Source organism: Onthophagus taurus, chromosome 6 (genome assembly GCF_036711975.1).
Source record: "Onthophagus taurus isolate NC chromosome 6, IU_Otau_3.0, whole genome shotgun sequence".
NCBI classification, from domain to species: domain Eukaryota; kingdom Metazoa; phylum Arthropoda; class Insecta; order Coleoptera; family Scarabaeidae; genus Onthophagus; species Onthophagus taurus.
Window position 1 is genome coordinate 19,018,220 of NC_091971.1, and position 26,753 is coordinate 19,044,972.

General features: G+C 31.6%; 2 protein-coding genes across 2 annotated transcripts in view; one reads left to right on the top strand and one right to left on the bottom strand.

Moving 5' to 3' along the window:
- The window catches only part of LOC111418939 (mitochondrial ribosomal protein S14), a 36,362-nt gene extending 15,684 nt beyond the window's left edge, over window positions 1–20,678 (top strand). The window contains exon 3 of the mRNA XM_071197029.1: window positions 20,422–20,678. The gene's annotated coding sequence lies outside the window, so the exon portion shown is untranslated. The remainder of the gene's footprint in view (window positions 1–20,421) is intronic.
- LOC111418942 (chondroadherin-like) overlaps window positions 1–26,530 on the bottom strand; it is a 34,185-nt gene extending 7,655 nt beyond the window's left edge. Inside the window, exon 1 of the mRNA XM_071197028.1 lies at window positions 26,178–26,530. Coding sequence (XP_071053129.1) covers window positions 26,178–26,188 — 11 coding nt within the window. The 5' untranslated portion in view covers window positions 26,189–26,530. The remainder of the gene's footprint in view (window positions 1–26,177) is intronic.
- Between the last annotated feature and the right edge of the window lie 223 nt (window positions 26,531–26,753).

Below are 26,753 nucleotides of genomic sequence, written 5' to 3' on the forward strand. Positions count from 1 at the left end.
ACCATTTGTTGGTAATCTCTCACATTTTGAATCAAAATCTATGTCTTCAGTATATAGAATTATGTGCTTCTATTACTACTTAAATGCATTAAATAACTAAATAGTTTTTAAGGTTTTGGATTCAACAAGTGCAAAATTTATTGACTCACTGTAAAGCATAGTGAACCAATTTTAATTTTTATAAATTCTCCGTTACAACAAAAAGTCAGACAGAGTTGAATTAAAAAAATCACAACAATCTGGGTTATAAAAATTAAGAAATTATGTTTTGGGTGCTGCATCTTGATCAAATTTGCTTTAAAATGTTGGTTATCTCATTAAAATATCTCACTTAGTTTCTGAGATACTACACATTTAATTTTGATTCTGTCAATCACATTTTTTCAACTCTCAACATACAGGGAGTAATTAAAAAAATCATAACAACCGGATTAATTGAAATTAAAAATTGAGCTGTCTCACATTAAAACTAGATCAAATTTGCTTTTAACCCCTTTCAGTTTCGTCACGATATCTCAATTAGTTCTGGAGATACATAAATTTCAATTTTTATAAATTCTTCATTGTGACAAAAATGCAGAGTTAGATTAAAAATATCACAACAATCCGGGTTTTAAAAATTAAGAAATTATGTTTTGGTTGATGAATCTTGATTAAATTTGCTTTAAAATGTTGGTTATCTCATTAAGATATCTCACTTAGTTTCTGAGATACTACACATTTAATTTTGATTCGGTCAATCACATTTTTTCAACTCTCAACATACAGGGAGTAATTAAAAAAATCATAGCAACCGAATTAATCGAAATTAAAAATTGAGCTATCTCACATTAAAACTAGATCAAATTTGCTTTTAACCCCTTTCAGTTTCATCACGATATCTCAATTAGTTCTGGAGATACATAAATTTCAATTTTTATAAATTCTTCATTGTAACAAAAATGCAGAGTTGGATTAAAAATATCACAACAATCCGGGTTATAGAAATTAAGAAATTATTTTTTTGGTAATGAATCTTGATTAAATTTGGTTTAATATGTTTGTTATCTCATTCAGATATCTCACTTAGTTTCTGAGATACTACACATTTAATTTTGATTCGGTCAATCACATTTTTTCAACTCTCAACATACAGGGAGTAATTAAAAAAATCATAGCAACCGAATTAATCGAAATTAAAAATTGAGCTATCTCACATTAAAACTAGATCAAATTTGCTTTTAACCCCTTTCAGTTTCATCACGATATCTCAATTAGTTCTGGAGATACATAAATTTCAATTTTTATAAATTCTTCATTGTAACAAAAATGCAGAGTTAAATTAAAAATATTACAACAATCCGGGTTTTAAAAATTAAGAAATTATGTTTTGGTTGATGAATCTTGATTAAATTCGGTTTAAAATGTTGGTTATCTCATTCAGATATCTCACTTAGTTTCTGAGATACTACACATTTAATTTTGATTCGGTCAATCACATTTTTTCAACTCTCAACATACAGGGAGTAATTAAAAAAATCATAGCAACCGAATTAATCGAAATTAGAAATTGAGCTATCTCACATTAAAACTATATCAAATTTCCTTTTAACCTCTTTCAGTTTCATCACGATATCTCAATTAGTTCTTGAGATACATAAATTTCAATTTTTATAAATTCTTCATTGTAACAAAAATGCAGAGTTGGCTTAAAAATATCACAACAATCCGGGTTATAAAAATTAAGAAATCATTTTTTGTGTGATGAATCTTGATTAAATTTGCTTTAAAATGTTGGTTATCTCATTAAGATATCTCACTTAGTTTTTGAGATACTACACATTTAATTTTGATTCTGTCAATCACATTTTTTCAACTCTCAACATACAGGGAGTAATTAAAAAAATCATAACAACCGAATTAATTGAAATTAAAAATTGAGCTGTCTCACATTAAAACTAGATCAAATTTGCTTTTAACCCCTTTCAGTTTCATCACGATATCTCAATTACTTCTTGAGATACATAAATTTCAATTTTTATAAATTCTTCATTGTAACAAAAATGCAGAGTTGGATTAAAAATATCACAACAATCCGGGTTATAGAAATTAAGAAATTATTTTTTGGGTAATGAATCTTGATGAAATTTGGTTTAAAATGTTTGTTATCTCATTCAGATATCTCACTCAGTTTTTGAGATACAACACGGTTAATTTTAATCCTGTCAAGGAAATTTTTTCAACTCTTAACATACAGGGTGTGATTAAAAAAATCATAACAATCGAATTAATCAAAATTAAAAATTGAGCTTTAAAATTGCTTTTAACTCCTTTCAGTTTCATCGTGATATCTCAATTGGTTCTTGAGATAGATAAATTTCAATTTTTATAAATTTTCTGTTACAATAAAAATGCAGAGTTGGATTAAAAGAATCACAACAATCCGGGTTATAAAAATTAAGAAATCATTTTTTGTGTGATGAATTTTGATTAATTTTACTTTAAAATGTTTGTTATCTCATTAAGATATCTCATTCACTTTTTGAGATACAACACATTTAATTTTGACCTTCTCAATCAAATTTTTTCAAGCCTTAACATACAGGGTGTAATTAAAAAAATCATAACAACCGAATCAATGGAAATTAAAAATTGAGCTTTCTCACATTAAAACTGGATTAAATTTGCTTTTAACCCCTTTTGGATTCATCGCGATATCTCAATTAGTTCTTGAGATACATCAATTTGAATTTTTATAAATTCCTTGTTGTAACAAAAATGCAGAGTTGGATTAAAAAAATCCCAATAATCCGGGTTGTAAAAATTAGGAAATTATTTTTTGGGTGATGAATCTTGATTAAATTTGCTTTAAAGTGTTTGTTATCTCATTAAGATATCTCACTAATTTTTTGAGATATAACACATTTAATTTTGATCTTCTCAATCAAATTTTTACATACTTTGTCTCTCTAAATTAAAAATAAACTCGGTTTTGTTGAATTGCGTTTTATAATTTTTTTGATTAAACGATTAGCTAAAAATATAACCATTTGTCTAGTAAAGTACAAAAAGTAACAAAAATTATGGAAATCTCTCACATTTTGAATCAAAATCTATGTGTTCAGTATACAGAATTATGTGCTTCTATTACTACTTAAATGCCTTTAAATAACTAAATACTTATAAGTATATATGCAAGAAATTGAAAAACATTACTCTGGGATGAAAGAAGCAGTTATGGCCATAGTATTGCTGCGTTGCAGTTATCTGTACTACAACATATCTAACGATAGGTAACCTGGACTGATCTACAAGTATTTTTTGAATGAGATACAGCATATCAAGATGGTGTTAGATTCTTCTCGCACCAATGGATAAATGAGGGAGTATATTGACAGAATGAACATTTCTTGCTTGACTACAAGTACTACCACCGAAGATGGAGGTGAATGTAATTCGAAACTAAATTAGGTGCAATGCTAACACGATGTGACAATAAAGACAGCGTTATATAGATATTTAAATTTAAACAAAATGGTCCAAATGATAATCCGTTGGCAATAGAAATAACTGAACTTAATGAAAAATTGAAGAAAAGAGGTGAACATCTGGCTGGGGAATTACTGACAGAGGTAGGATTAGCATGAAGGATTGATATGACAAAATAAGGAAGAAACCGAATGTAGTCAAGGTAGAAAACCTAAATTACATATACAATTATAAAGTTTTGTAGCTGCAGACCGTTTAAAGTCAGTGTTACCGAAAGTAAGTGGATGTTCCAATATAGAGTAACTTAAGCAGAGTGTTTGGAGTAATGTTTTTTAGCTATGAAAATATAAGATACTTTAATACATTTTGGGAACCTCTAATTTGACTATTCGTGCCGCTCCCAAAATACAATTTCAAGAAGAAAATTATTACTTCATACTTGCCAGGGATAATATACTAAGTTGATATAAAAACGCATGTTAAAATAGAAAGAAAGATTAATCTTAGTATACACAGATGAGTCATGAACTGGTTTGATCTGATTTTCAACACCACAGTGTTTAATTATGTATTAATTCATAAATTACATTATTTGACAGCCAAAAACTCCCATATCAAATTTATGAACGAAGATTACTTAATGTGACTCACCATATAAAAACAAACTCAATAATTAATAACATCGCTATAATCATAACAAAAACTTTTAGAAAAGATTATCAAGACTTAAAACTTCAAAACGAAGAAAGCTAATGATTTGGTGATGTAAGTGCACATACAGAAATATACTTTATATTGCTTTTGGGATACCCTCGTAATAAAAAGTTGGATAAATAACAATACACGATTAATGTGTTCTACTAATTTTATATTTAAATATAAAATTTCAATCAAACCGGAACTGGTACTTTATTGTTCACATATCTAGTTTTTTGATTGAAACTGGCAGTATAAATTTAGAATAAATTAACGTAATATGGCGGCAAAATTACGTAATAGGAAGTGTTACTTTATCCCGAAAATTCAGCTGTATTTTGTAATTTCTTTTTTTTAATTACAATTATCATTTTTCCTCCAAAAAGCAAAAATGTTTCGGACGAAGATGCCTCTACGCAACGTAGACCAACTTATAGACCAATTAACACTATTAATGGTTATGATAAGCCATAGTAATATTCAATTCAAAAAGGTCGAAAATTCTAAACGGAACACCCTGTAGTTGATAAGATTGTCAAATGAATTAAGATGATAATTTGCGTTAAAACTTACCTCTATACTAAATTGTACCCTTGAGAAGTTATGGACCTTCAAAGTTGGGTGTTAAAGTTTTAAAATCAGATTCCATATGAAATGATGTAGTAATGTATTAAATTTGCCAAAAGGTTAAAAAAATCTGTTAAAATTTGGGGGATCAGTAACCAACCTTTTGAAATGCCTCTCGAAATTGGTCTCAACTTGTTACCAATTTGGTACACTCATGACGTATACTAAATTTGGTTTTTCTAGCTTAATGCAATACTGACATATTGAATGTTTTAAAAATTTAAGATCCAACTTTGAAGGCCTATCAAATCATTAAATCATTTTAATTCATTCTCCTCTACTTGCTCTATGTCGGTTCTTATGGGAATCACCCTGTATAGTGAATTTTCGTTGATATTAATAAATTTATCAAAATCATACATAAATTGGCAAAATCATTTATTTTATTAATAGCCCATGGAATAGATAAAAAGCATAACGCCAACAAGTTTTCATGTTACTTAAGAATCTGCTTACGAATTATTTTTATCAGTTAGATTGTGCTCAGGAAATTCTTCCGAAGTCATTTATCAACAACTAAATTCCATATGTCGAGACTATAGTGTTAGAACAAATTGGTTGAGACCATAGAGACCATTGCGTAATCTGACAGAAAATGTAAGGAGGATTTATAACGAATGGTCAAAAATTGTAGCGATAGGAATATTAGAGTCATGCAAAAAAGGATATAAATACAAGACTTATACGATTTTAATTAAGAACTAAGACTACAAAAAGTGCAAGTTTCTAACTAAAAGATGATCATTGAAACATCACTTCACCCAAGTATACCTACAAATATCAAATCATAATGACCGTCAAAAATCGGGCATCATAGGTGTCATAGTTTGGATTTTCGAAAATAACTCTGAAAATTACACTGGTTTTGAGTTTTGTAATCGTCAAAACTTTTTTTCTGCCTGCTAAATTCTTCATTCGCTTTAATAACAAAAGATAGACTGTCTCCAACGCGCCGTGATTGCTTCTGCATACGAACGAGAGCTGTTATGATGGTTGTCGTCTGTAAGATCTTCACTTTCACTGCTTTTATCTCAAGTCTCTTCAGCTTAGATAACAATATCGTTGTCAACGAGAATTTCATAGCCTAGATCAAGCCTAGATCATTTTTGTTCATATTCAACCATTTCGTAGCAACAGATTCGTCAGAATCATGAAAATCATAAACTAACAATTCCTTTGTTGTGAATCTCATGAATCGGCTAGCATGTAACGTTGAAAGATTCGTCTTTTAAATTTAGTTTCTTGGAAAACTCAACAATACTTCTTACATTATCTTCAGCTAAAAGAATCCTAAATTGTAGAAATTTTCTGTCACCACTAGCATTTGTACAAATCATCGCTGTATATTGTTCCGTACGTACATTAAAAGCTGGAGCAGCTTTTTCTCGGCGACAAATTAAGGATTTTCGAGGAAGAACTTTCCAATTTATCCTTGTTTCGTTGTCGCTTCTGAGTAAACCACAAATACACATCCTCTAGTGAGCCTAGCGGCTTGTTGTTTACAGTTCTTGTTCTCCTTCGTTAGGATCCATCATCTTCTGATCTAGGCTTCTTCTTTAATCCATATGGTTCTGTCATTTGAAAGAATGTAGCTTGGATACAAAATTCAAAGTGTCGTCTTTATTTTTTTCTTGTGTTCTTGTCAGTCATTGTAGCCTTTCTTATTTAAAAAGTTTAACCCTTCTCGTGTCTACTCAAAATCTCCACTTTACTTACAATAGTACTGCATATAGATATTGTACAAAGAAACTAAAGCTGAGGGAGCAACGCTGACAAAAGATTATCCCCAATTACTGCTTATTATAGTATTGAGATTCTTCATGGTGTTCTATCCCTTAGAAATTCTATATTATACGTGCTCCAGCAGTTTGGAGTTAGTTTATTGTTAAATGTAATCAATACACTGGAAAGTAAATGTAAAAGAATATTTATAAAAACAAATATAAAAGAAAATATAGGTTTCGACAGATCTATTTATTGTTGTTTTAGAATAAAACTAAAAATAAACTTTTTTTTTTAGTGTCGTCGAAGAAATTAAATTTACAGTTTCCTGTGAATTACAGTACTATAGCTAAAAATTAAAAAAACATATTTCTCCAATCTAAAACAATGCAATCCATTAAATATTTCCGTATTAACAGTTGGTGTAATAAACATAATTATTTGTTTTTAAATACCAGAAAAATAATACCCCGTAATTTAAATACCGCCCCGTAATTTACAGGAATCTGTAAATTTCATTTCTTCGACGTCACTAGATTTCGGCGGTGTTCAGAAATTTTATAAAAAAAGTTAATTTTTAGATTTATTCTAAAACAATAAGCGCTTTGAGGTTTTCGACATTAGAATTTATTTAAAAAAAGAGATCGAGCCATCCGTCAGTTGATTTAAATTCCTTATTCTTGTAAATATTCTTCGAAAAAAGTAAAGATTTTTGCCGATTTGTTTTCCATTCAATGCATGTATTATAAAACAGAATTTTGTTGAGTGCCGGATTATAAGAGTTGTTAAATCCCAAATTACGAAACGTGTTAGATTAGTGAATATCGGATTAGGGAGTTGTGTTAATGCAACGAGGGGATTCGTTTGTATTTTCTGGTATACATTTTCCACAACTTTGATGTTTTCAGTATTCCTATTTTGCTTTGTTATATTTTTTAAAGAAATACGCTTTACAAATGACGTTTTCTATTTTCTATATTTATATCCTTTATCACACAAGATTTTATATAAGATATACTTCCTTTTCTTTTGAATATAAAAAGAATCTTATTATGTTACAATATCTTTTGAAATTGCTTTATGTAACTTCATCAATTTAATTTTTTTCGCAAGATGGCTCATTATATTCAGGATGCTGGTTCAGTTGACACAACTTAAAGAATTTAAACTTCCTGATCTTAAATTTATAATTTTACCTTTTAATATCATTTTATCTCTTTTATAAATTGTAATGTATTATTAACTTTTTGTATTGTGGTTGTTTATTCGACGGACCGTGAAAGTAAAATTGCGAAGTAGCAATTTTAAAACATTTTTCTATAAATAGTGTTTGCTCTAAGGTAGATGTCCTCACGGTCTTCTTCGATATGCACAAACAACCGATTTATTTAACATCTACCGTGTACCGATCAGACCGTAACACACGACGTTTTTGTACGTGTCTTCAAGCGTTACCAGGAGCTTTAGAAACTTCTCTTCCCCCGGAGACAGGAAATACGTTTCGTTGATTTTATTTTCCTTTTTTACACATTCAGATACATTCTTTTATTCGCACTAAAAGTTCTAGTTTTTTAAAACTTTAATATTTCTTTATCTTAACCTTAAATCACCTTCCCAAATAGACTTAACACATCGTTAAATCGGATAACGTTTACTCGAGATCCCCATTACTCCAAGGGGGGGGACATTTAACCGTCGAAAGTGATGGTATAAAATCATCAAATCTAATCACGTTGAGCGGATATTATTAAAAGACGCGTCTTTTATTGCAAACATTAGACGTCGTTGAAGTAACGGTATTAGACGAATTACTACGTCGACATTACGTATTGAGGAAGCATTTTTTTTGGTGCCGAAAAGAAATATTTTTTTGTTTTTGGGTGTACACGCCGATTAACCATTCAGAAAATATTTTAATTTTGTTAGTAATTGATTGTGCGTGACCCTGTATAAATTATATAGGTAAATGGATGCGCGTGTTTCTTTTTAATAATCGCTTTGTTCACGTTAGCTATTACTAAATTAATGATCATCAGTGGAATTTTTAATTTTGGGTTGCGCAATAACTCCAAGTAATTCTTTTTTGGGATTGTGTGCGTGTTGTTACACGAGAATTTAATTAATTTTTTTTTGATATCAATCTATTATGTTATATTAAAGATAATATTTGCGTGTTTAATATAGATAAAAGCGAAGACAAAAAAATCTGTTTATATAAAGTGAATTAATTATTTAAGCAAAGAATTAATTCAATCACCATTAAGATTGACTTCGCTTCATCGAGAGGAATGATCGTCGCATTAACCCAATTCCCCAGAAAGAACATTCATAAATGGACATGGACATCGCCTGCCGGCAATGCACATAACCAAATAGATCATGTTCTAATAGAAAAAAGAGGAGCATTACACATATTGAATGTAAGGACATACAGGGGAGCTGATTGCGATTCTGATCATTATCTGATTGGCATATATTATAGAAGCCTCATCAACTAAGAGGACATGACAAGGAAAGACGAAGAAATAAGAGTGCAATACCAACAAACACTAAAAGCACAGCTTGAACACCATGACAGATACAAAAGCTGAAAAGCAAACACCTGAAAATACCTGGAAAGCACTTAAAACCGCTATAATATCAGCTGCAGAGTCAGCAGTAGCTCACAAACCAAGACGAAGTGGAAATGAATGGTAAGACAGAGACTTTATATAAGTTGTTCACCAACCTAACAAAGATAGAAAAGAATGCATAGAAAGATCAACCAGAATGAAGAGAACAACATACGAGAACTCCAGAAGAGCAGCTAAAAGGATACTAACAGAAGAAAAGAAGGTACATGAACGTCAAAATGGAAGAAGCGGAGACAGACTTCAAAAACAACCATATTAGAGAGGCGTACAGAAACATCAACTTCTTCAAAAAGGATGTAAACAAAGAAGCAATTTCTGTAAGTCCGAAAATGGAAACCTACTAACAAAGAAACAGGAGATCTTGAACCAATGGAAACAATACTTCCGAAAACTCCTCACCGGGAATGCATCGCAGGTCCAACATGAACTAAGCCCAACCGAGAACCCAACAGTGGCAGACTACATATATACCGGCGGAGCTATTAAAATATGGGGGAAAACAACTTATTACCAAGCTATGTACGTATACTAATGGTGCAGATATGGAAAACAGAAGAGATCCCCGGCGAATGGCGCAACAGCATCATATGCTCTACACAGGGTGTTCATTTCAAAACTTTCCACCTTAATTTCTGTAAATCCGGAAGTTTAAAAAGAAAATCACTGAAATAGGTAAAGAATAAAACCAAGGGGGACAACTTTTTATGCAAAAATTGACTCACTCACTTCAACCCACCGCCGCCAGAAACCAACCCCTTAAAAATCTTAAATGAAAAGGGGTGTCAAGTGATACCTCATTTTAAAGGTTTTTTAAGGTACTACATGTTAGTATTTATTTGTTTTAAATTGATCGATTCGTTTTCGAAATTTTTGCGAAAATCTTTGTTTTGTATTTCCCGCTTTAATTAATATTAAAAACTTTAATCACCTTCTTAAAAGCAAGAATAAGTAATCTTTTATTATTAATTTATAAAATTAAATCACCATGTTCGTTTTTACAACGACCATTAAACCTTTATTATTTCGGAGCAATCGGAAATATTTAAGAAAACTAAACACGTATAATTATAAATTAAATTATAAATTAAACTAAATTTTATTGAAAGTATTTTACATTAAACCTGTATGAAAATTACTCTTGACTCGAATGGCCAAAAAAAGGAAAAAAAGAGACGAAATTTTTCTCTTTCTATAAACGAGTTATAGGCAGGCTCACAGTGCGAGAAAAGAATAAAATAAAAGTGCAATTCTAAACATAAGTTTATTTGGTTATTACTTAAACAACTTTGTGTTATCCACTTAACAAAGTTATTTAAATAAAACAGCAATAATGGTTTACAGTTTGCAGGAAATGATTGAAATTGTATTAATGTATGGATCCCAAAATGAATGTGCTCGACGAACTGCCCCAGTTTTTAATGAAAGGCATCCAGATAAGAACGTATCTCATACATACGTCCTGAATCTCATGAAGAAATTCACTCAGACTGGGTCCGTTGCCAACATAAAACATAATGAGTCGAGAGTTTTGAATGAAATCGCTCAACTGGAAGTGTTGGGTCATTTCGGTATCAACCCCAATACTTCATTGCGTCAGGTATCTCGTGCAACTGGTATATTCTTGGGTTCTGTTCATAAAGTTGTAAAACTTCACAAATTCCATCCTTATAAATTGAAAATACATCAAGAGCTAACTGAAGACGATTTTGACAGGAGAATACAGTTTTGTGAAGAAGTGACCACTATTATTAATAATAACAACGTTTTTGTCAAAAATATCTGCTTTAGTGATGAATGCACTTTTTCTTTAAATGGATTTGTAAACGAACATAACTGCAGATATTGGAGTAATGAAAACCCTCATCTGACTGTAGAAGGGCATACACAATATCCTGAAAAAGTTAATGTATGGGCCGGCATTTTGGGAGACCAAGTGATTGGTCCAGTGTTTATCGATGGAAATTTAAACGGCGAAGTGTACTTGGATATGTTAGAAAATACTATCAATCCACTAATTACGGAAGCTCTCGAGAATCATTTGGATAGAGAAGAAAATGCCTTACTTGATGAGAATGAATTACATTATCAACAAGACGGAGCTCCTCCTCACTATGTTCTCCCAGTACGACAGTGGTTAGATAATACGTTTTCAAACAGATGGATAGGACGAAGAGGTCCTATAGAATGGCCAGCCAGATCACCAGATTTGACGCTATTAGACTTTTTTTATTTGGTCATTTAAAGTCTGTTGTATTTACCCCTCAACCTCAAAATTTAGAAGAACTTCGTCAGAGAATTACTGCAGCTTGCCGTGGAATTCAAAGGGAAGTTTTTAAAAATGTGCGCCGTACTTTTGAACAACGGTTATACCATTGTTTAGCTAATAACGGACAACACTTTGAACAATTATTAAGTTGATTTTCTCTGCAAAAAATTTTTGTACATAATTAAATAACTGAAAATACAATAGAACGTTTCAAGCAGTTAAAAGTTGTTTAAGTAATAACCAAATAAACCAAAAAGAAAAGAAAAATTAAACAGAAATCGTCTTTTCTAAATATCTCTGACAGACGCCAGGCAAGCTAGCCAACGTGGGTATATCATTGTCAAAATAACCTAAATATCAAAGATTTCGGATTGCTCCGAAATAATAAAGTCGTTGTGTTAATGGTCGTTGTAAAAACGAACATGGTAATTTAATTTTATAAATTAATAATAAAAGATTACTTATTCTTGCTTTTAAGAAGGTGATTAAAGTTTTTAATATTAATTAAAGCGGGAAATACAAAACAAAGATTTTCGCAAAAATTTCGAAAACGAATCGATCAATTTAAAAAAAATAAATACTAACATGTAGTACCTTAGAAGACCTTTAAAATGAGGTATCACTTGACACCCCTTTCCATTTAAGATTTTTACGGGGTTGGTTTCTGGCGGCGGGGGGTTGAAATGAGTGAGTCAATTTTTGCATAAAAAGTTGTCCCCCTTGGTTTTATTCTTTACCTATTTCAGCGATTTTCTTTTTAAACTTCCGGATTTACAGAAATTGAGGTGGAAAGTTTTGAAATGAACACCCTGTATATAGAAAGGATGATAAACTCAAATGTGAGAGTTATAAGGGAATAACGCTGCTTAACACAGCATATAAAGTACTCACTATAATTATCAGAGACAAACTAGAAATACACCCAAAACATCATAGGAGAATACCAAGCGGACTTCAGATCGAGTAGATCAACAATTGATCAGCACTTCACTACCAGGCAACTCTATGACAAATTTTGGGACATGCAGACGATCTTAACACACTATCGACGGGAAATGCAGAAAGAAGTAATCCACTCTTGCTTGATGAAAGCATAATACCGTGGAGAAGCAAGTTAGCGTTCAAGGTGTACAACGCGCCAAAATTATAAAATATGATGTTCTCTTACGAATGGTGTATGAAGTGTGAAGTAGAGATGTGCAACCAACGTTTTTAATTTTTCTTTAATTACCACCTTTAACATTTTACCGAACGCCGGACAGAACGGTATATGGAACAATAGCTTGCATTGAGGTTTCGAATGTTTTTACAAATAAACAAAAGGTATTTCATTTCATCTGCGATAAAAAAAGATGTGTAATTGTCTTTTATCTATCTTGATACAGAGAAGATGTGTGGGAGCCTGTTTATAAAGACGTTCAAAATCTCTTTATAACTTCTACAATCCTACGTTAAACCGCTACGTTTTATGGGAACATAATTGTAATTTGCAACTGAAGATTCAGATTTGGTTAAGGCATTGAAAAAGCAAACATCAGCTGCGTTGCAAAAAACGATTTCAATCTCAACAGTTGCATTACATAGCCTTGTTTTTGGATCCTAACTTAATCTCAGAGCATAGCGACCGCGATTATGTTTGACACACGATTTCTAAAGAAAGGAGTAGTACAACACCCTTGGCAAGTTATTTTAAAAGGTGGCCTGTTTAGTCAAGTTTCCAAAATGGTACAACACTTTCCATTTTTCTTTTCATAAAAAATATTACTGCCTATTTTTCTGCAAAAAACACGTTATTTAAAAAATTCTTACTTTCGTATGCTATTTGTATTTACTCTCAGTCAATATCTATGAACTACAAAATGGGGTTTCAACAAGATGGTTGCTCTTATGTTTTGCAAAAGGACTGTTTCAAATAAGGTTAACCTAAAGACAAAATTAAACAAACAAAAGGAATTATTAATTTTATAGCATTATTTTCTTAAAACTAACGCAAATGCTCAAATTGTTTGCCGTCTGCACTAATACAAGCTTTGCATCGTCGCAGAAAAGATCTTTTTGCTAGTTGTGCAAATCTCTTTGCATTTATTTCTTCTGCTGCTGTATAAATATTGTGGCACAGTTCGGCAACATTTTCAAACAGTGTAGGTTTAACAACTGTTTCTTTTATGCAATCCTAATAAAAAAAATCAAGGGGATTTATGCCCAGAGAATGAGAAGGCCACGAAATCGAACCAAGACGCCTAATCCATTTTTCTGGCTATTCTGTATGCAATACCGTACAGGACAAGCATAATGAGCTGGGCAACCAGCTTGCTGAAACCACATTTCTCTGTAGATATTGAGTGGCACATCTTCTAAGAAACTTGTTAAATTATTTTGGAGGAAATACAAATAACATACGAAAGTATAAATTTTTTAAATAACGCGTTTTTTGCAGAAAAACAGGCAATAATATAATAGGAAAATTAATAGGAAAAGAAAAATGGCAAGTGTTATACCATTTTGGAATCTTGACTAAACAGGCCATCTTGCCAAGGGTGTTGTACTACTCCTTTGTTTAGAAATCGTGTGTCAAACTAAATAGACATAAATTCTTTCAACCTTTAACTCAATCAAACTAATACATTTTTTTTTGTAAAACTAATGACTTTTGTTGTTTGATTTGTGACTGCTACCGTCTTTTTCCGAAAATAAGACATCCTCCGAAAATAAGCCCTATCGTGATATTCGGAACTTTTTATAAAATAAGATATCCTCCGAAAATAAGCCCTAGTTAAAATAATGCAACAAAAAGAATTCGTTAAAAAATGCTGTTGATTTATTAAGTATAAATAATAATATGTTTAGCTTTCCTTTCGTGAATTCTTTTCTCTTTCTTTAAGAAACTAATTGTACAATTTTTCTTCTAAAACACACGATATATTGAATGTGCTTTAAAGTACAAAATAAGGGATTTACCCGAGTGGTATATAAGTAAAAACCCTGACAGTGAGGCACAATGCACTTGTACGCACCATCGAAGGTCCACGCTGTTCACACTACAGAACAGAGGGTATACGGCGTTCAACGTAAATAATTTCAGTCTTGTAAGTCTGATTATTTCCTCATACGTAATTTTATTTAAAAATAAAGTGAATAATTTTTAACCCCAGTTAAAATGAGTACAAAACGAAAGAGCTATTCCGTCGAGTACAAAAAGGGAGTCGTGGAAGACTCCAGGGGTGTAAATCTTGTAGCATTCTGCAAAGAGAAGATGCTGGATCTCCGTATGGTTCGTAAATGGCGTGCAGACTACGATTACCTGTGTCAACTGGTGGACCAAGCAAATGAGAAAAAACGCAAAGTTGGATCAGGTCGGCAGTCCACGCTGTTCACACTACAGAACAGAGGGTATACGGCGTTCAACGTAAATAATTTCAGTCTTGTAAGTCTGATTATTTCCTCATACGTAATTTTATTTAAAAATAAAGTGAATAATTTTTAACCCCAGTTAAAATGAGTACAAAACGAAAGAGCTATTCCGTCGAGTACAAAAAGGGAGTCGTGGAAGACTCCAGGGGTGTAAATCTTGTAGCATTCTGCAAAGAGAAGATGCTGGATCTCCGTATGGTTCGTAAATGGCGTGCAGACTACGATTACCTGTGTCAACTGGTGGACCAAGCAAATGAGAAAAAACGCAAAGTTGGATCAGGTCGGCAGTCCACGCTGTTCACACTACAGAACAGAGGGTATACGGCGTTCAACGTAAATAATTTCAGTCTTGTAAGTCTGATTATTTCCTCATACGTAATTTTATTTAAAAATAAAGTGAATAATTTTTAACCCCAGTTAAAATGAGTACAAAACGAAAGAGCTATTCCGTCGAGTACAAAAAGGGAGTCGTGGAAGACTCCAGGGGTGTAAATCTTGTAGCATTCTGCAAAGAGAAGATGCTGGATCTCCGTATGGTTCGTAAATGGCGTGCAGACTACGATTACCTGTGTCAACTGGTGGACCAAGCAAATGAGAAAAAACGCAAAGTTGGATCAGGTCGGCAGTCGTTATTTTCTGAGTTGGAAGATTTCATCTGGGAATGGATTGCAGGCAGGAGAGCTATGGCTTTGGTTGTGCGCAGCAATTGAATTTGATATATCCACAGAATAATTTAAAACATCGTCACACTGGTTGGACAACTTCCTTAAACGATATGAACTGTCTCTAAGGAGATCAACAACATTGTTTAAGCTGGAAGACAATGAAGTTGTTAAGCGTGCACTTGCGTTTAAACTTTTTGTTGATGGCATCGATTTTTCGAAATACTAACTCTCCAACATGATTGCTATGGATGAGACCGCGGTATTCCTAGGCCAAGGAGCTCAACCGACAGTTCACCACAAGGCTTCTTCGTCAATTTACGTTCCTTCTACCTGTTACGATAGTGCACGTGTTACCTGTATTTTGGCGATTCGTCTAGATGGCAAGAAAGTATCGCCATTTTTAATCACTAAAGGTAAAAAAGACCAGATTCAACGTGTTTCAGGAATTTATGTCATTGAAAGTGAAAAAGCCTGGTGCACCCAAGCAGTTATAAGAAAGTGGGTTGATTTTATGCTGCCACCACTGTTGAGGGGTCAGAATAGAGGTTTACTAGTTTGGGATTCACCCAGTACTCACCGCGTTAAAGACATGAAAAACTTTCTTGCTGAGAGGAAGATTGATTAAATAATGATTCCGGCAGAATGACTGGTTACCTCCAGACACTTGACATTGCAATAAACAAGCCATTCAAGGATCATTCGCAGATGGAAATCAATGAATATATTGAAAACAGAATGGTGAGAAATCATCGAGGTAATTTTGTAAAACCAGGCTTACAAGAAGTTGTGAATTGGGTAAAAAATTCATGGGACAAAATAACTGATAATGATGTTTCCAATGCACTACGAACAGGCTACTTACACAAGAAGTATTAATTTAACGATAGCTATATCGCAAGACATGAGAAATTCGGACCAATGATTCAACAGGAAATGGATTTGAAAGAAAATCAGAATATAATTCAGAATTTTATTTATGACGATGTTCCAGAAGAAGATAACATGACTGTAATTGAATAAATTTAAATTTCTGTATTCTGTGTAAAATAAATATTAAATAAAAATATATAAATATACGCGTATTTTAGACCAAAAAAGTCTTATTTTCGAAAACGACGGTATAGCAGCATGGTTCATAAGGAACACATTATTAAAAAAAATCACTATTAAATTGCGAACATTTTTGACCGTAATACCTAAAGATATGGTGTACGGGAAGGATTTTTAACATTTTCAAAAATATGTCTATTACCACTTAACTAAGAGACATAAAATTTTTTCTTATTTTTACCAAAACAGGTATGAGTTGGCCTCTCACCCGGTGCCCGCTTGACGTTGAGTTTCGGGACATCCTGTATATTGCGGACAAGGAAAACCATTATTGCAAACAATCACAGCACTTCTAGAACCATATGTAAATTTGTAGCACCACTTGTACATGGATAATTATTATAATAGTGTACACAGTTAGTTGTGGGATGATTAGCATAAATAGAGGAGAGCTTGAAGAATGTTAGGTTTACACGAGGTGATTCTACTTTCAGCCGTCGTGAGGACATTTTACTGCAATGCTGGCAATCAAAAAGATAGGTTGAATGATTTCTACGATACATTCAGTCGAGATAATTGAAAACCATTTGTATATAACTTTTTACAAAATCGTTTTGAGGATCGTTGGATAGCTAATAACGAACCCCATAAATAACCTCCCCGTTCGCCCGATATCACCCCATTAGATTTTTTCTTCGTGGTCCTACAAATGATATCGTGTATGCTACACCGATTACAACAAAGGAAGAATGCCAAGAAAGATTCGTGATGCATTGCGATCTCTTTCTTCGGAAGAAATTCGGAGTGCCACTTATGCCGGGTTTTTAAATAGAATTCATAAATGTTTGGAAGTTGAAGTTCGAACATTTACTATAGTTATATCAATTCTTCATTCTTGTCTTTTATTTTTCATTTATATTGTTACATATAGGACCTTCATTTCTCTTCTGCTGTTATAAGTTTTATTCTATAATAATAATAATAATAATAACTTTATTATCCCAACAGAAATTTGTTTTCCAAAAAGAGAGATAATATTATAAACAACATAATTAAGCCTAAGAACGTACATTAATTGACATAATAAGAAGTAAATATATACAAACAAAAAGAAAAAGAAAGAAAACATATTCAATGAAAAATGAAATAACAACAATTTAACAAACTGCTAAGTTAAACATCGAAGAATGATACACATTCGGTCGTATTAGCAGCTCGCATTAATTTGTTGAATGGGGAATTTAGTCCAATATTTGTGTGACCGCGATTGGTAGTAAAAACATTAAAGTCACGAGCACCAAACCTCGGAACTTTTATATTCAATTGCGACAAAACACCCGATGCAACCACCACACCCGACATCACATCCCGAACAAATCTTGCTGACATACACTTCCTTCTGTCTTCAAGGCTCTGGAGTCCATAACGATGTGAGAGGTATGGATAGTTCAATTCCCCTCGAGGCGGATAATGACCAAAGTCCAGGAAATGCATGAATCTAACAAATTTACGTTGTACCCTCTCGATGGTGGTGATGTACTTTAAATAAGATGGTGACCAAACAATACAGCAATATTCAAGTTTGCTTCTTACGAGTGTAAAGTAGAGTTTTATTATTGTGTTTATATGAGCAAATTCAAAACTATTTCTCGTTATAAATCCAAGTGTTCTGAGGGCGTTCGTCGACGTCTTGTCAACATGTACATTGAAAGACAAACCAGTGTCGAACCATACACCGAGATCCCTCACCACAGAAATGCGCGATAGGCAGTCAATCCCAAGTTCAAAATTAAAAATGATGGTGTTACGTTTCTGGCTATATGTCATTACCTGACATTTGGAAGTATTCAGAATCAATCTATTAGTGGTACACCACGAATAGAGTTTATTTAAGTCCAACTGAAGTGAAATGCAATCCTGTTCACTACCAATAGTAGTAAACAACTTCAGATCATCTGCGTACAATAGGGCATTGGTGCTAAAGCTTATTGGTAAGTCATTCACAAAAATATTGAACAGTAGAGGGCCAAGTATGGATCCTTGAGGTACACCACTAGTAACGCTTATTTTTTTCGATTTAATACCAGCCAACTCGACGTATTGTCTTCGATTTGACACATAGGATGACAGAAGCCGTATAAGAGAACAATCACACCCAAACTTCTCCAACTTATTATGAAAGTGTGTGGAGATCGGGCTTTGAGGAGAATTTTTGAATGCAGGCCTGAGCCATCTTGCTGTATCTTCGAAAGTAGCAAATTCCTTCGTTTTGATGTTAATCACAAAGTCTAATTACATTCTAGCGCACAATAGCTTTTATTTCATATCACTTCCCTCAAACTAAAGCTAACTAATAATTTAAAATTTACTAATAATCAAGAAAATTTAATTTTTTCAAGTTACTACGAAAACCATACATTTTAGATATAGGGATATAATGATAAAGTTCCATTATTTTTCAGCATACAATATGCTGGTGAAGGAAAAAATTGGGGTTGCCATTTAAAAAAATGAAATTTTCGACTTTTCGAGATAGTGAAATTCGGCGTAAATTTCTGACCATCCTGTATAATTTTTTAAAAAACTTTTCAAGGGTTATGTAAGCTATGAATATTTGGAAGGACTCGAGTGTAATTTCGAAAAATTTTTATTGCGAAGGGTTGCATCTACCAAAATTTTCGAAAAAACTGAAATAATTAAAAATTGGTGCACTCTAGACATATGATGGGGGGGATCTCGAAAATTCAATAAAAATTGTTACATTCCATTTAAAATAACGAAATTGGGTCCATTTTCGGTATAACCGGAAGTTGGAGAAAATTTTAACTGAAACGAGCACCTCAGATAAACGCTATATGCAAATTTTCAGAAAAATAGTGCCAGTAGTTTGCCACATACATATAGCTCGTCGTGACAGACCCTGTATAAGCATGTTTATAGATGATTTGTAGAGAATTAAATTCTCTCTTTAGTAGGATAAAAAAATATGGGGCGTTCCATTTAAAATTTTCGACTTTCTTGCAACGATATTAAATTGAAATTGTTTTGAAACGATAATTCAATTTTTGACCATCTTGTATAAGATACTCTGATACAACAAATGACAATCTATTTGATATCATCTGAAGAGTAATCGTGCCAAGTTAGAGCTTTCTTGAATGAATATTGACTGAGAAATGGGATTTTAAAGAGCATGGTGAAGTTTGCCAAAAAAAACTTAAAATCAAAATAACTCGAAAACCATCTTGAAGATACTTTAGATCGAAAGATCGGTATGAACCTAAACTAAATTTCAGAAACGTAGATGCAATAGAACAAAAAAAACGGGCCTTGTTGACTTTTTGGAGGACACTGTATACGATTCAAACTTTGCGATTTTTATAAGCCTTAACTGAAAAGAGTGTCTCGTGATTTTTGCGGATTCCTTTAGGGGATGGGGAATAAAGCTGTGAAATAAAATTTCACCAGTTCGATGTTCGAAAGTTTTTTTTATGGATGGAATTTATGGGTAACTTCACATGGGTAAAAGCTAGCCCTGTTGTTTTATGCTTCGATATTATTTATGTTTATGTATAAATGAATAGGGTGTCGTCTAACCGATCGCCTGGCAGACATAAACACAATAGGTTTTATTTTTTTCTAAATTTGATTGCTCAGCTGTTAATGCATTTCTGGTAAAACTAATTCATCACACATAACGTTAATTTCTCATTTGATACAGCACTATTTATGTTTTTTCATTAAGTACCATTTTCTTTCGCCTTCAATTGGTCTTGTTTTAGTGTTTTTGTATGTGTTACTAAGTTATAAGTTCTTTCTTTCGTTTGAGAAATAATAATTTTCTTTGACTAACTCATTTTTATTTGTCTTAAATATTTTCTAGGATTTAGGAGATTCTCGAAACTATGAGCAGGAAGAGGGTGGCCGGGGCCGGGACGCTTGGAGACAAAACATTGAGGAGGCCAAGGCTCGATTTGACCTGTAGCACCATTGAAGAAGAATCATTAAGATAATATGAACAAAAAATCTACACTTGATTATTTAAAAAAAATTAAGGTTTTTCATTCCTATTAATCCCTAAAAAATACAAAAATTATTTCATTTATATTCAAAAATAAAAATGTACAATCTAGCGAGAAATTTCCAAAATTCTTTTGTCGCATTTATAAATTAAATGTCAAAAATTTTTGGGCTAAAATACCATATACATATACCGGGTGCCCATTATGTATGGAATATAGTATATATCTCGGTAAATGTTGGCTTTATAAAAAAATATTTTATACAAAAGTTGTTTAATATTTTATTTGCCATAATAAGACTGCATTCAATTGTTTTTAATTCAGAAAACAAATGAGTAACGAATAAAACTTAATGAGCCTAACAAAAGGGTACATTGCCATTCGTTGCTCATTTGTTTTCTGAAATAAAAACAATTGAATGCTGTCTTATTATGGCAAATAAAATATTAAACAACTTTTGTATAAAATGTTTTTTTATAAAGTTGAAACCTACCAAGATATATACGATATTTTGTACATAATGGGCACCCTGTATAAATAAATACGTTTTAACAATTTCGAAATTAACTTATTTTTATGTAACGTTTCTTTCTTTTTATTTATATTGTCTGTACAAATTTGTTGACCTAAACACCTTTTGCGGTGGTAATATGATACGATAATTGGGAACTGTTTTCTTTGCGACGATGGCTGTTTGAAGAGAAGTAACGATAATGGACAGACACACAAAGATGGTCATTATACGAGTTAAAAAGAAAACGATCAAAAATCGCTGAGTTGAAATGATATAAGTGGAGATTAGAATATTAAACAGAATAAACTTTGATTAAATAATCAGTAATAAATAGGAATGGCTTTTTGTCAACACAAAATACTCCTATCAACACATTTATATATTTTACTGATTTTTGTATCAGCGTCAAATTAAATCCTTTTATGTACTTGATAAATGCAAGAAAGTATGAATTTGAAATTAACGTAGAATTTAATATTAATTAATTGGAGTGGCCTACATTCAACTTTCTTTCTTGCTCATCTATGATACTGATCATTTCTCAATTAGAAACCAATCCAGACAACTTTTTTATTTAATCATATTTTCAATAAAAATCTAATTGCAATTGGCAAAAAGGTAATTATAACTATTTAACTAAAAACTTTTATTTACGATCCTATTTTAAAAGTCATGCAAAAACTTGGTGTACAATGACTTTTGAGACTGACTGTATATCTCAAAAATGAAAGATGATAGCTGGGAATGATATTAATAAGAATTATTGTGGAATTATTCATAATAAATCATCATAACATAATTCATAAACAATTTCTCTCAAACTATTTCATATTTTTAGTTATAAATCACTAAATTCTTAAAAGCTCTAAATTGACGTTTTAACAGTTATTTATTGTGTAAGTGTTTTAGACAGCATTTTATTCACGCAAGAATGTTTAATTTTCTTAAGTGTATAAAATGCATCTAAAACACGCATGCAATACAACGTTTTAACCACAATCACACTCATTTGGAATCAGAATCGCCAAAATTTCATCTGATGTCATCAAAAAATGATTTGACATTTCACTCTGACAGTGGCTGTCACATTAAAAATCATTGCAATTAACCCTTTGTGTCCCAAGAAGTCAAAAATTTTAAAACTTTGTGACAGAATTAAAACGCTATCAAAATATACTCAGTAAAGGCCTTTGGTATCAATTTTAGCATAATATGCAATCCCCCCATTCCAGGGGGATAATGGTACTTGAGAGTACCATCAGGCATTAAAATATGGAAAAATATTGAGAGAAAAAAATTTTAAATAGAACTTACATTTTCGTATAACCTAAAAGTGTCAAAAAAGATGCTAATTTAAAAATTCCTGAAAGCCGTATTTATTGAAGTTAAGGAATGAAACTTATTTTAAATTAAAGCTGAATGCTTTCTTTTTAAAATGATGTATAATAATTGTTGGGTTGGATTGAAAAAATATTGAGAAAAAAAATGTTTAAACAAAACTTACGTTTTCGTATAACCTAAAAGTGTTAAAAAAATGCTAATTTAAAAATTCCTGAAAGCCGTATTTATTGAAATTAAGGAATGAAACTTATGTTAAATTAAAGCTCAATGCTTTCTCTTTAAAATGTTGTATAATAATTGTTGGGTTGGATTGAAAAAATATTGAGAAAAAAAATGTTTAAATAAAACTTATAATACATTTTCGTATAACCTAAAAGTGTCAAAAAAGATACTAATTTAAAAATTCCTGAAAGCCGTATTTATTGAAATTAAGGAATGAAACTTATTTTAAATTAAAGCTCAATGCTTTCTCTTTAAAATGATGTATAATAATTGTCGGGTTGGATTGAAAAAATATTGAGAAAAAAAATGTTTAAACAAAACTTACGTTTTCGTATAACCTAAAAGTGTTAAAAAAATGCTAATTTAATAATTCCTGGAAGCCGTATTTATTGAAATTAAGGAATGAAACTTATGTTAAATTAAAGCTCAATGCTTTCTCTTTAAAATGTTGTATAATAATTGTTGGGTTGGATTGAAAAAATATTGAGAAAAAAAATGTTTAAACAAAACTTACATTTTCGTATAACCTAAAAGTGTCAAAAAAGATACTAATTTAAAAATTCCTGAAAGCCGTATTTATTGAAATTAAGGAATGAAACTTATTTTAAATTAAAGCTCAATGCTTTCTCTTTAAAATGATGTATAATAATTGTTGGGTTGGATTGAAAAAATATTGAGAAAAAAAATGTTTAAACAAAACTTACGTTTTCGTATAACCTAAAAGTGTTAAAAAAATGCTAATTTAATAATTCCTGGAAGCCGTATTTATTGAAATTAAGGAATGAAACTTATGTTAAATTAAAGCTCAATGCTTTCTCTTTAAAATGTTGTATAATAATTGTTGGGTTGGATTGAAAAAATATTGAGAAAAAAAATGTTTAAACAAAACTTACATTTTCGTATAACCTAAAAGTGTCAAAAAAGATACTAATTTAAAAGTTCCTGAAAGCCGTATTTATTGAAATTAAGGAATGAAACTTATTTTAAATTAAAGCTCAATGCTTTCTCTTTAAAATGATGTATAATAATTGTTGGGTTGGATTGAAAAAATATTGAGAAAAAAAATGTTTAAACAAAACTTACATTTTCGTATAACCTAAAAGTGTCAAAAAAGATGCTTATTTAAAAATTCTTGAAAGCCGTATTTATTGAAATTAAGGAATGAGACTTATTTTAAATTAAAGTTCAAAGCTTTCTCTTTAAAATGATGTATAATAATCGTTGGGTTAGATTGGAAAAATATTGAGAAAAAAAAATTTGAAATAAAACTTACATTTTCGTATAACCTAAAAGTGTCAAAAAAGATGCTTATTTAAAAATTCTTGAAAGCCGTATTTATTGAAATTAAGGAATGAAACTTATTCTAAATTAAAGCTCAATGCTTTCTCTTTAAAATGATGTATAATAATGGTTGTGTTGGATCACAAAAATGTGGAGAAAAAAAATGTTGAAATTAAACTTACATTTTCGTATAACCTAAAAATGTCAAAAAATTCTAATTTAAAAATTCCTGGAAGCCGTGTTTATTGAAATTAATGAATGAAACTTATTTTAAATTAAAGCTCAATGCTTTCTTTTTAAAATGATTTAAAATGAGTGTTTAAAACCACAGGATCTTTAAAATACCGTCGGGGCCCAAAGGGTTAACTAAAAAAACATTGGGAGGTGTTGAATTGTTGCTATTTATTTTCGATTGTTTATCGACTCCATTTGTAACATATTTGTAAAAGTGTGAAAGTTGTAAAGGTAAAGTTGGTGAAAAATGGAAGAAAGTCATATTAATACAAATGTTAATGTTAATATAAATAGTAAATAGGATGTGATTGATTTAAGATTGTATTTTTCATTATTCCACTAGTGGATAAAGTGGTACTTTATACGGTTCATAAGTGTGGATAAAACTTCAATTATAAGGTGATTGCGGATAAAATAATTTTTATTATAACTCGGAAATTAAATTAATTGTGGCCAACACTCAACTTTCTCTCATTTTTACATGACACCAAGAGCACTTGTAAAATTTCCATCGATAGATAATGCAATATTCAATTTAAAAATAACAACATTTTGGAAAATGCGGTTGATACTCAAGATATGATATATTAATTATTGCCATTAATTAATTGTATATCTTTATTTAGAATGCAAGTTTATATGTTGAGGGATTTAGTCTAAAAGTTAACACATGCTGCATGATTTTAGTAACTTTCTCTTTATATGCTTAATATATGCGAAAAAGTAAAAAGGGGAAGTGTAGGTAAGTTTGTTGAATGTAATGAGACCCTTAGTTAAACCATTCGGGTGAATAATACGTTATCTGATGTATATGCTTTGTTTGAATTTGCCTAGGGAAAATAAATGATCCCTTTCACCCTCACCGGAAGAAAGAATTCAAAAAGAGTATTGACCGCGTTTGTTAAAATAAGACACTTCCGGGTCAATGTCTATTTATTTTTTATTAAATGGGAACCTTGATTTTTATATTTTTACATTTTTACAAAGAAAATTAAGAAACAAAATGTTTTATAATGTTAAAAATGCTTAGAAAAACATTTAAAAAGGTTAAAGTAAGTAGTTTCCGGTTGGATATACAAATTTATCAATTACGTATACAACGCGCCATCATCAAACTCATCAGGTATGAAATATCAGACGAGCTGTCGGCGTTCCCGACTAACTTTACAATAGAATCGAATTCCTGGGTGCGAACATCTGCTCCGCCATCCACCCTTGCACTCACAACAATAGCGAATTTCTTTTTATTTATTTTTTTACAACTGGTTGAATACAAGTTACGAACTGGGATTCATAAAATATTTTCGGGGATTAAAAAAAATCCTTTTTGAATTTTCACGCCAGACATAAACGATGACGAAGACGACGCGCGAATTAAAAAAATTATGATATAAACTAAACGCGAGATGGCGTCCAGATGTTATTAACTTCCGAAGAACATCAGACGATGAACTTTTTTGTGAAGAGGGAAGATGATTTTTTTTTAAGTGAATAGAATCTCGCGATAGCGCCATGGTTGAAATACAAGTGGTTCTCTTACCTTCTTTTTGTGTTATTAAGAGTTTCTTTTTAAAGGATTCGAGAACCCTTCCGGTTAGTTTTTTTTTTTTTTTCAAGTGGACTTGATAGAATAAAAGAACTGCTTGAGATTAAAAGAGGAGAGTAAGAAATTTTGGGTTTTAGGAATTTAATTTTGTTCTAATTTTGTTTTTAGAATTGATATAGTTATATGGCATGTAAGTGTTCGTTAAAAATTAGTGGCGAAACCCTAAAATTATTCACACGAACTCAACGAACCATTGCAAAAAAAAATAACAAACCGCTTTCCGCTTCCTGATTTTGAATAAAAATCGTTACACAACATGTATGATGTGAGAAACGAAATTATAACGTGTGTTTAAACGCAAATTTCAATTGCATCGATAAAAATTAGATCGAGCAAAAAATATGCATCTCTATTGATCTCATTACCCGATAACCCAATTTCAACCCAAATCCCCAGTCACCTTCACAAGAAACACCTACCTGTTGTACATTCTTCCTCTCAAAATCAATCAATGGTAAAATGTTCCAATAAAAATCCAAAATCTCCTTTTTAATTCTACTTAAAAATTGAAGTAGGAAAAAATACTTTAATTGTTTTTCTGTGGATGGTGGCGGCGCCTTCTTGAGTAACTAATTTTGATGGAAGCGTCGCGACGCCTCCAAGAAATAAAAATAAAACCGGTCACTAACCCCCCTCTTGATCTTTTTATTCAACGAACCGTGCCCGGATTAATTCAATGTCCATCGGAGCAAACGCAAGAGGAGAGTGTACAATCAATGAGAACGGGGAACGCTCGCGAATATAGCCGACGATCGCAACGAACCAAACGCGACTAATGCGTGGCTACCACCAATGTGAAGAAGAACAACCGATTCAAATCTCGCTCGACCTGCGCAATCGACACAATCCTATGAGGGGCTCTGGGTGCCCTTGCGTTTTAAAACGAAGCAAAAAAACGATGTTGTACGAACTAATTGGGGTTTAAATTTACCCTCACACCTTAATATAAAGGATTTTGAGAAAATTTATGGGCGAAAAGAAAATTTGTAACACTG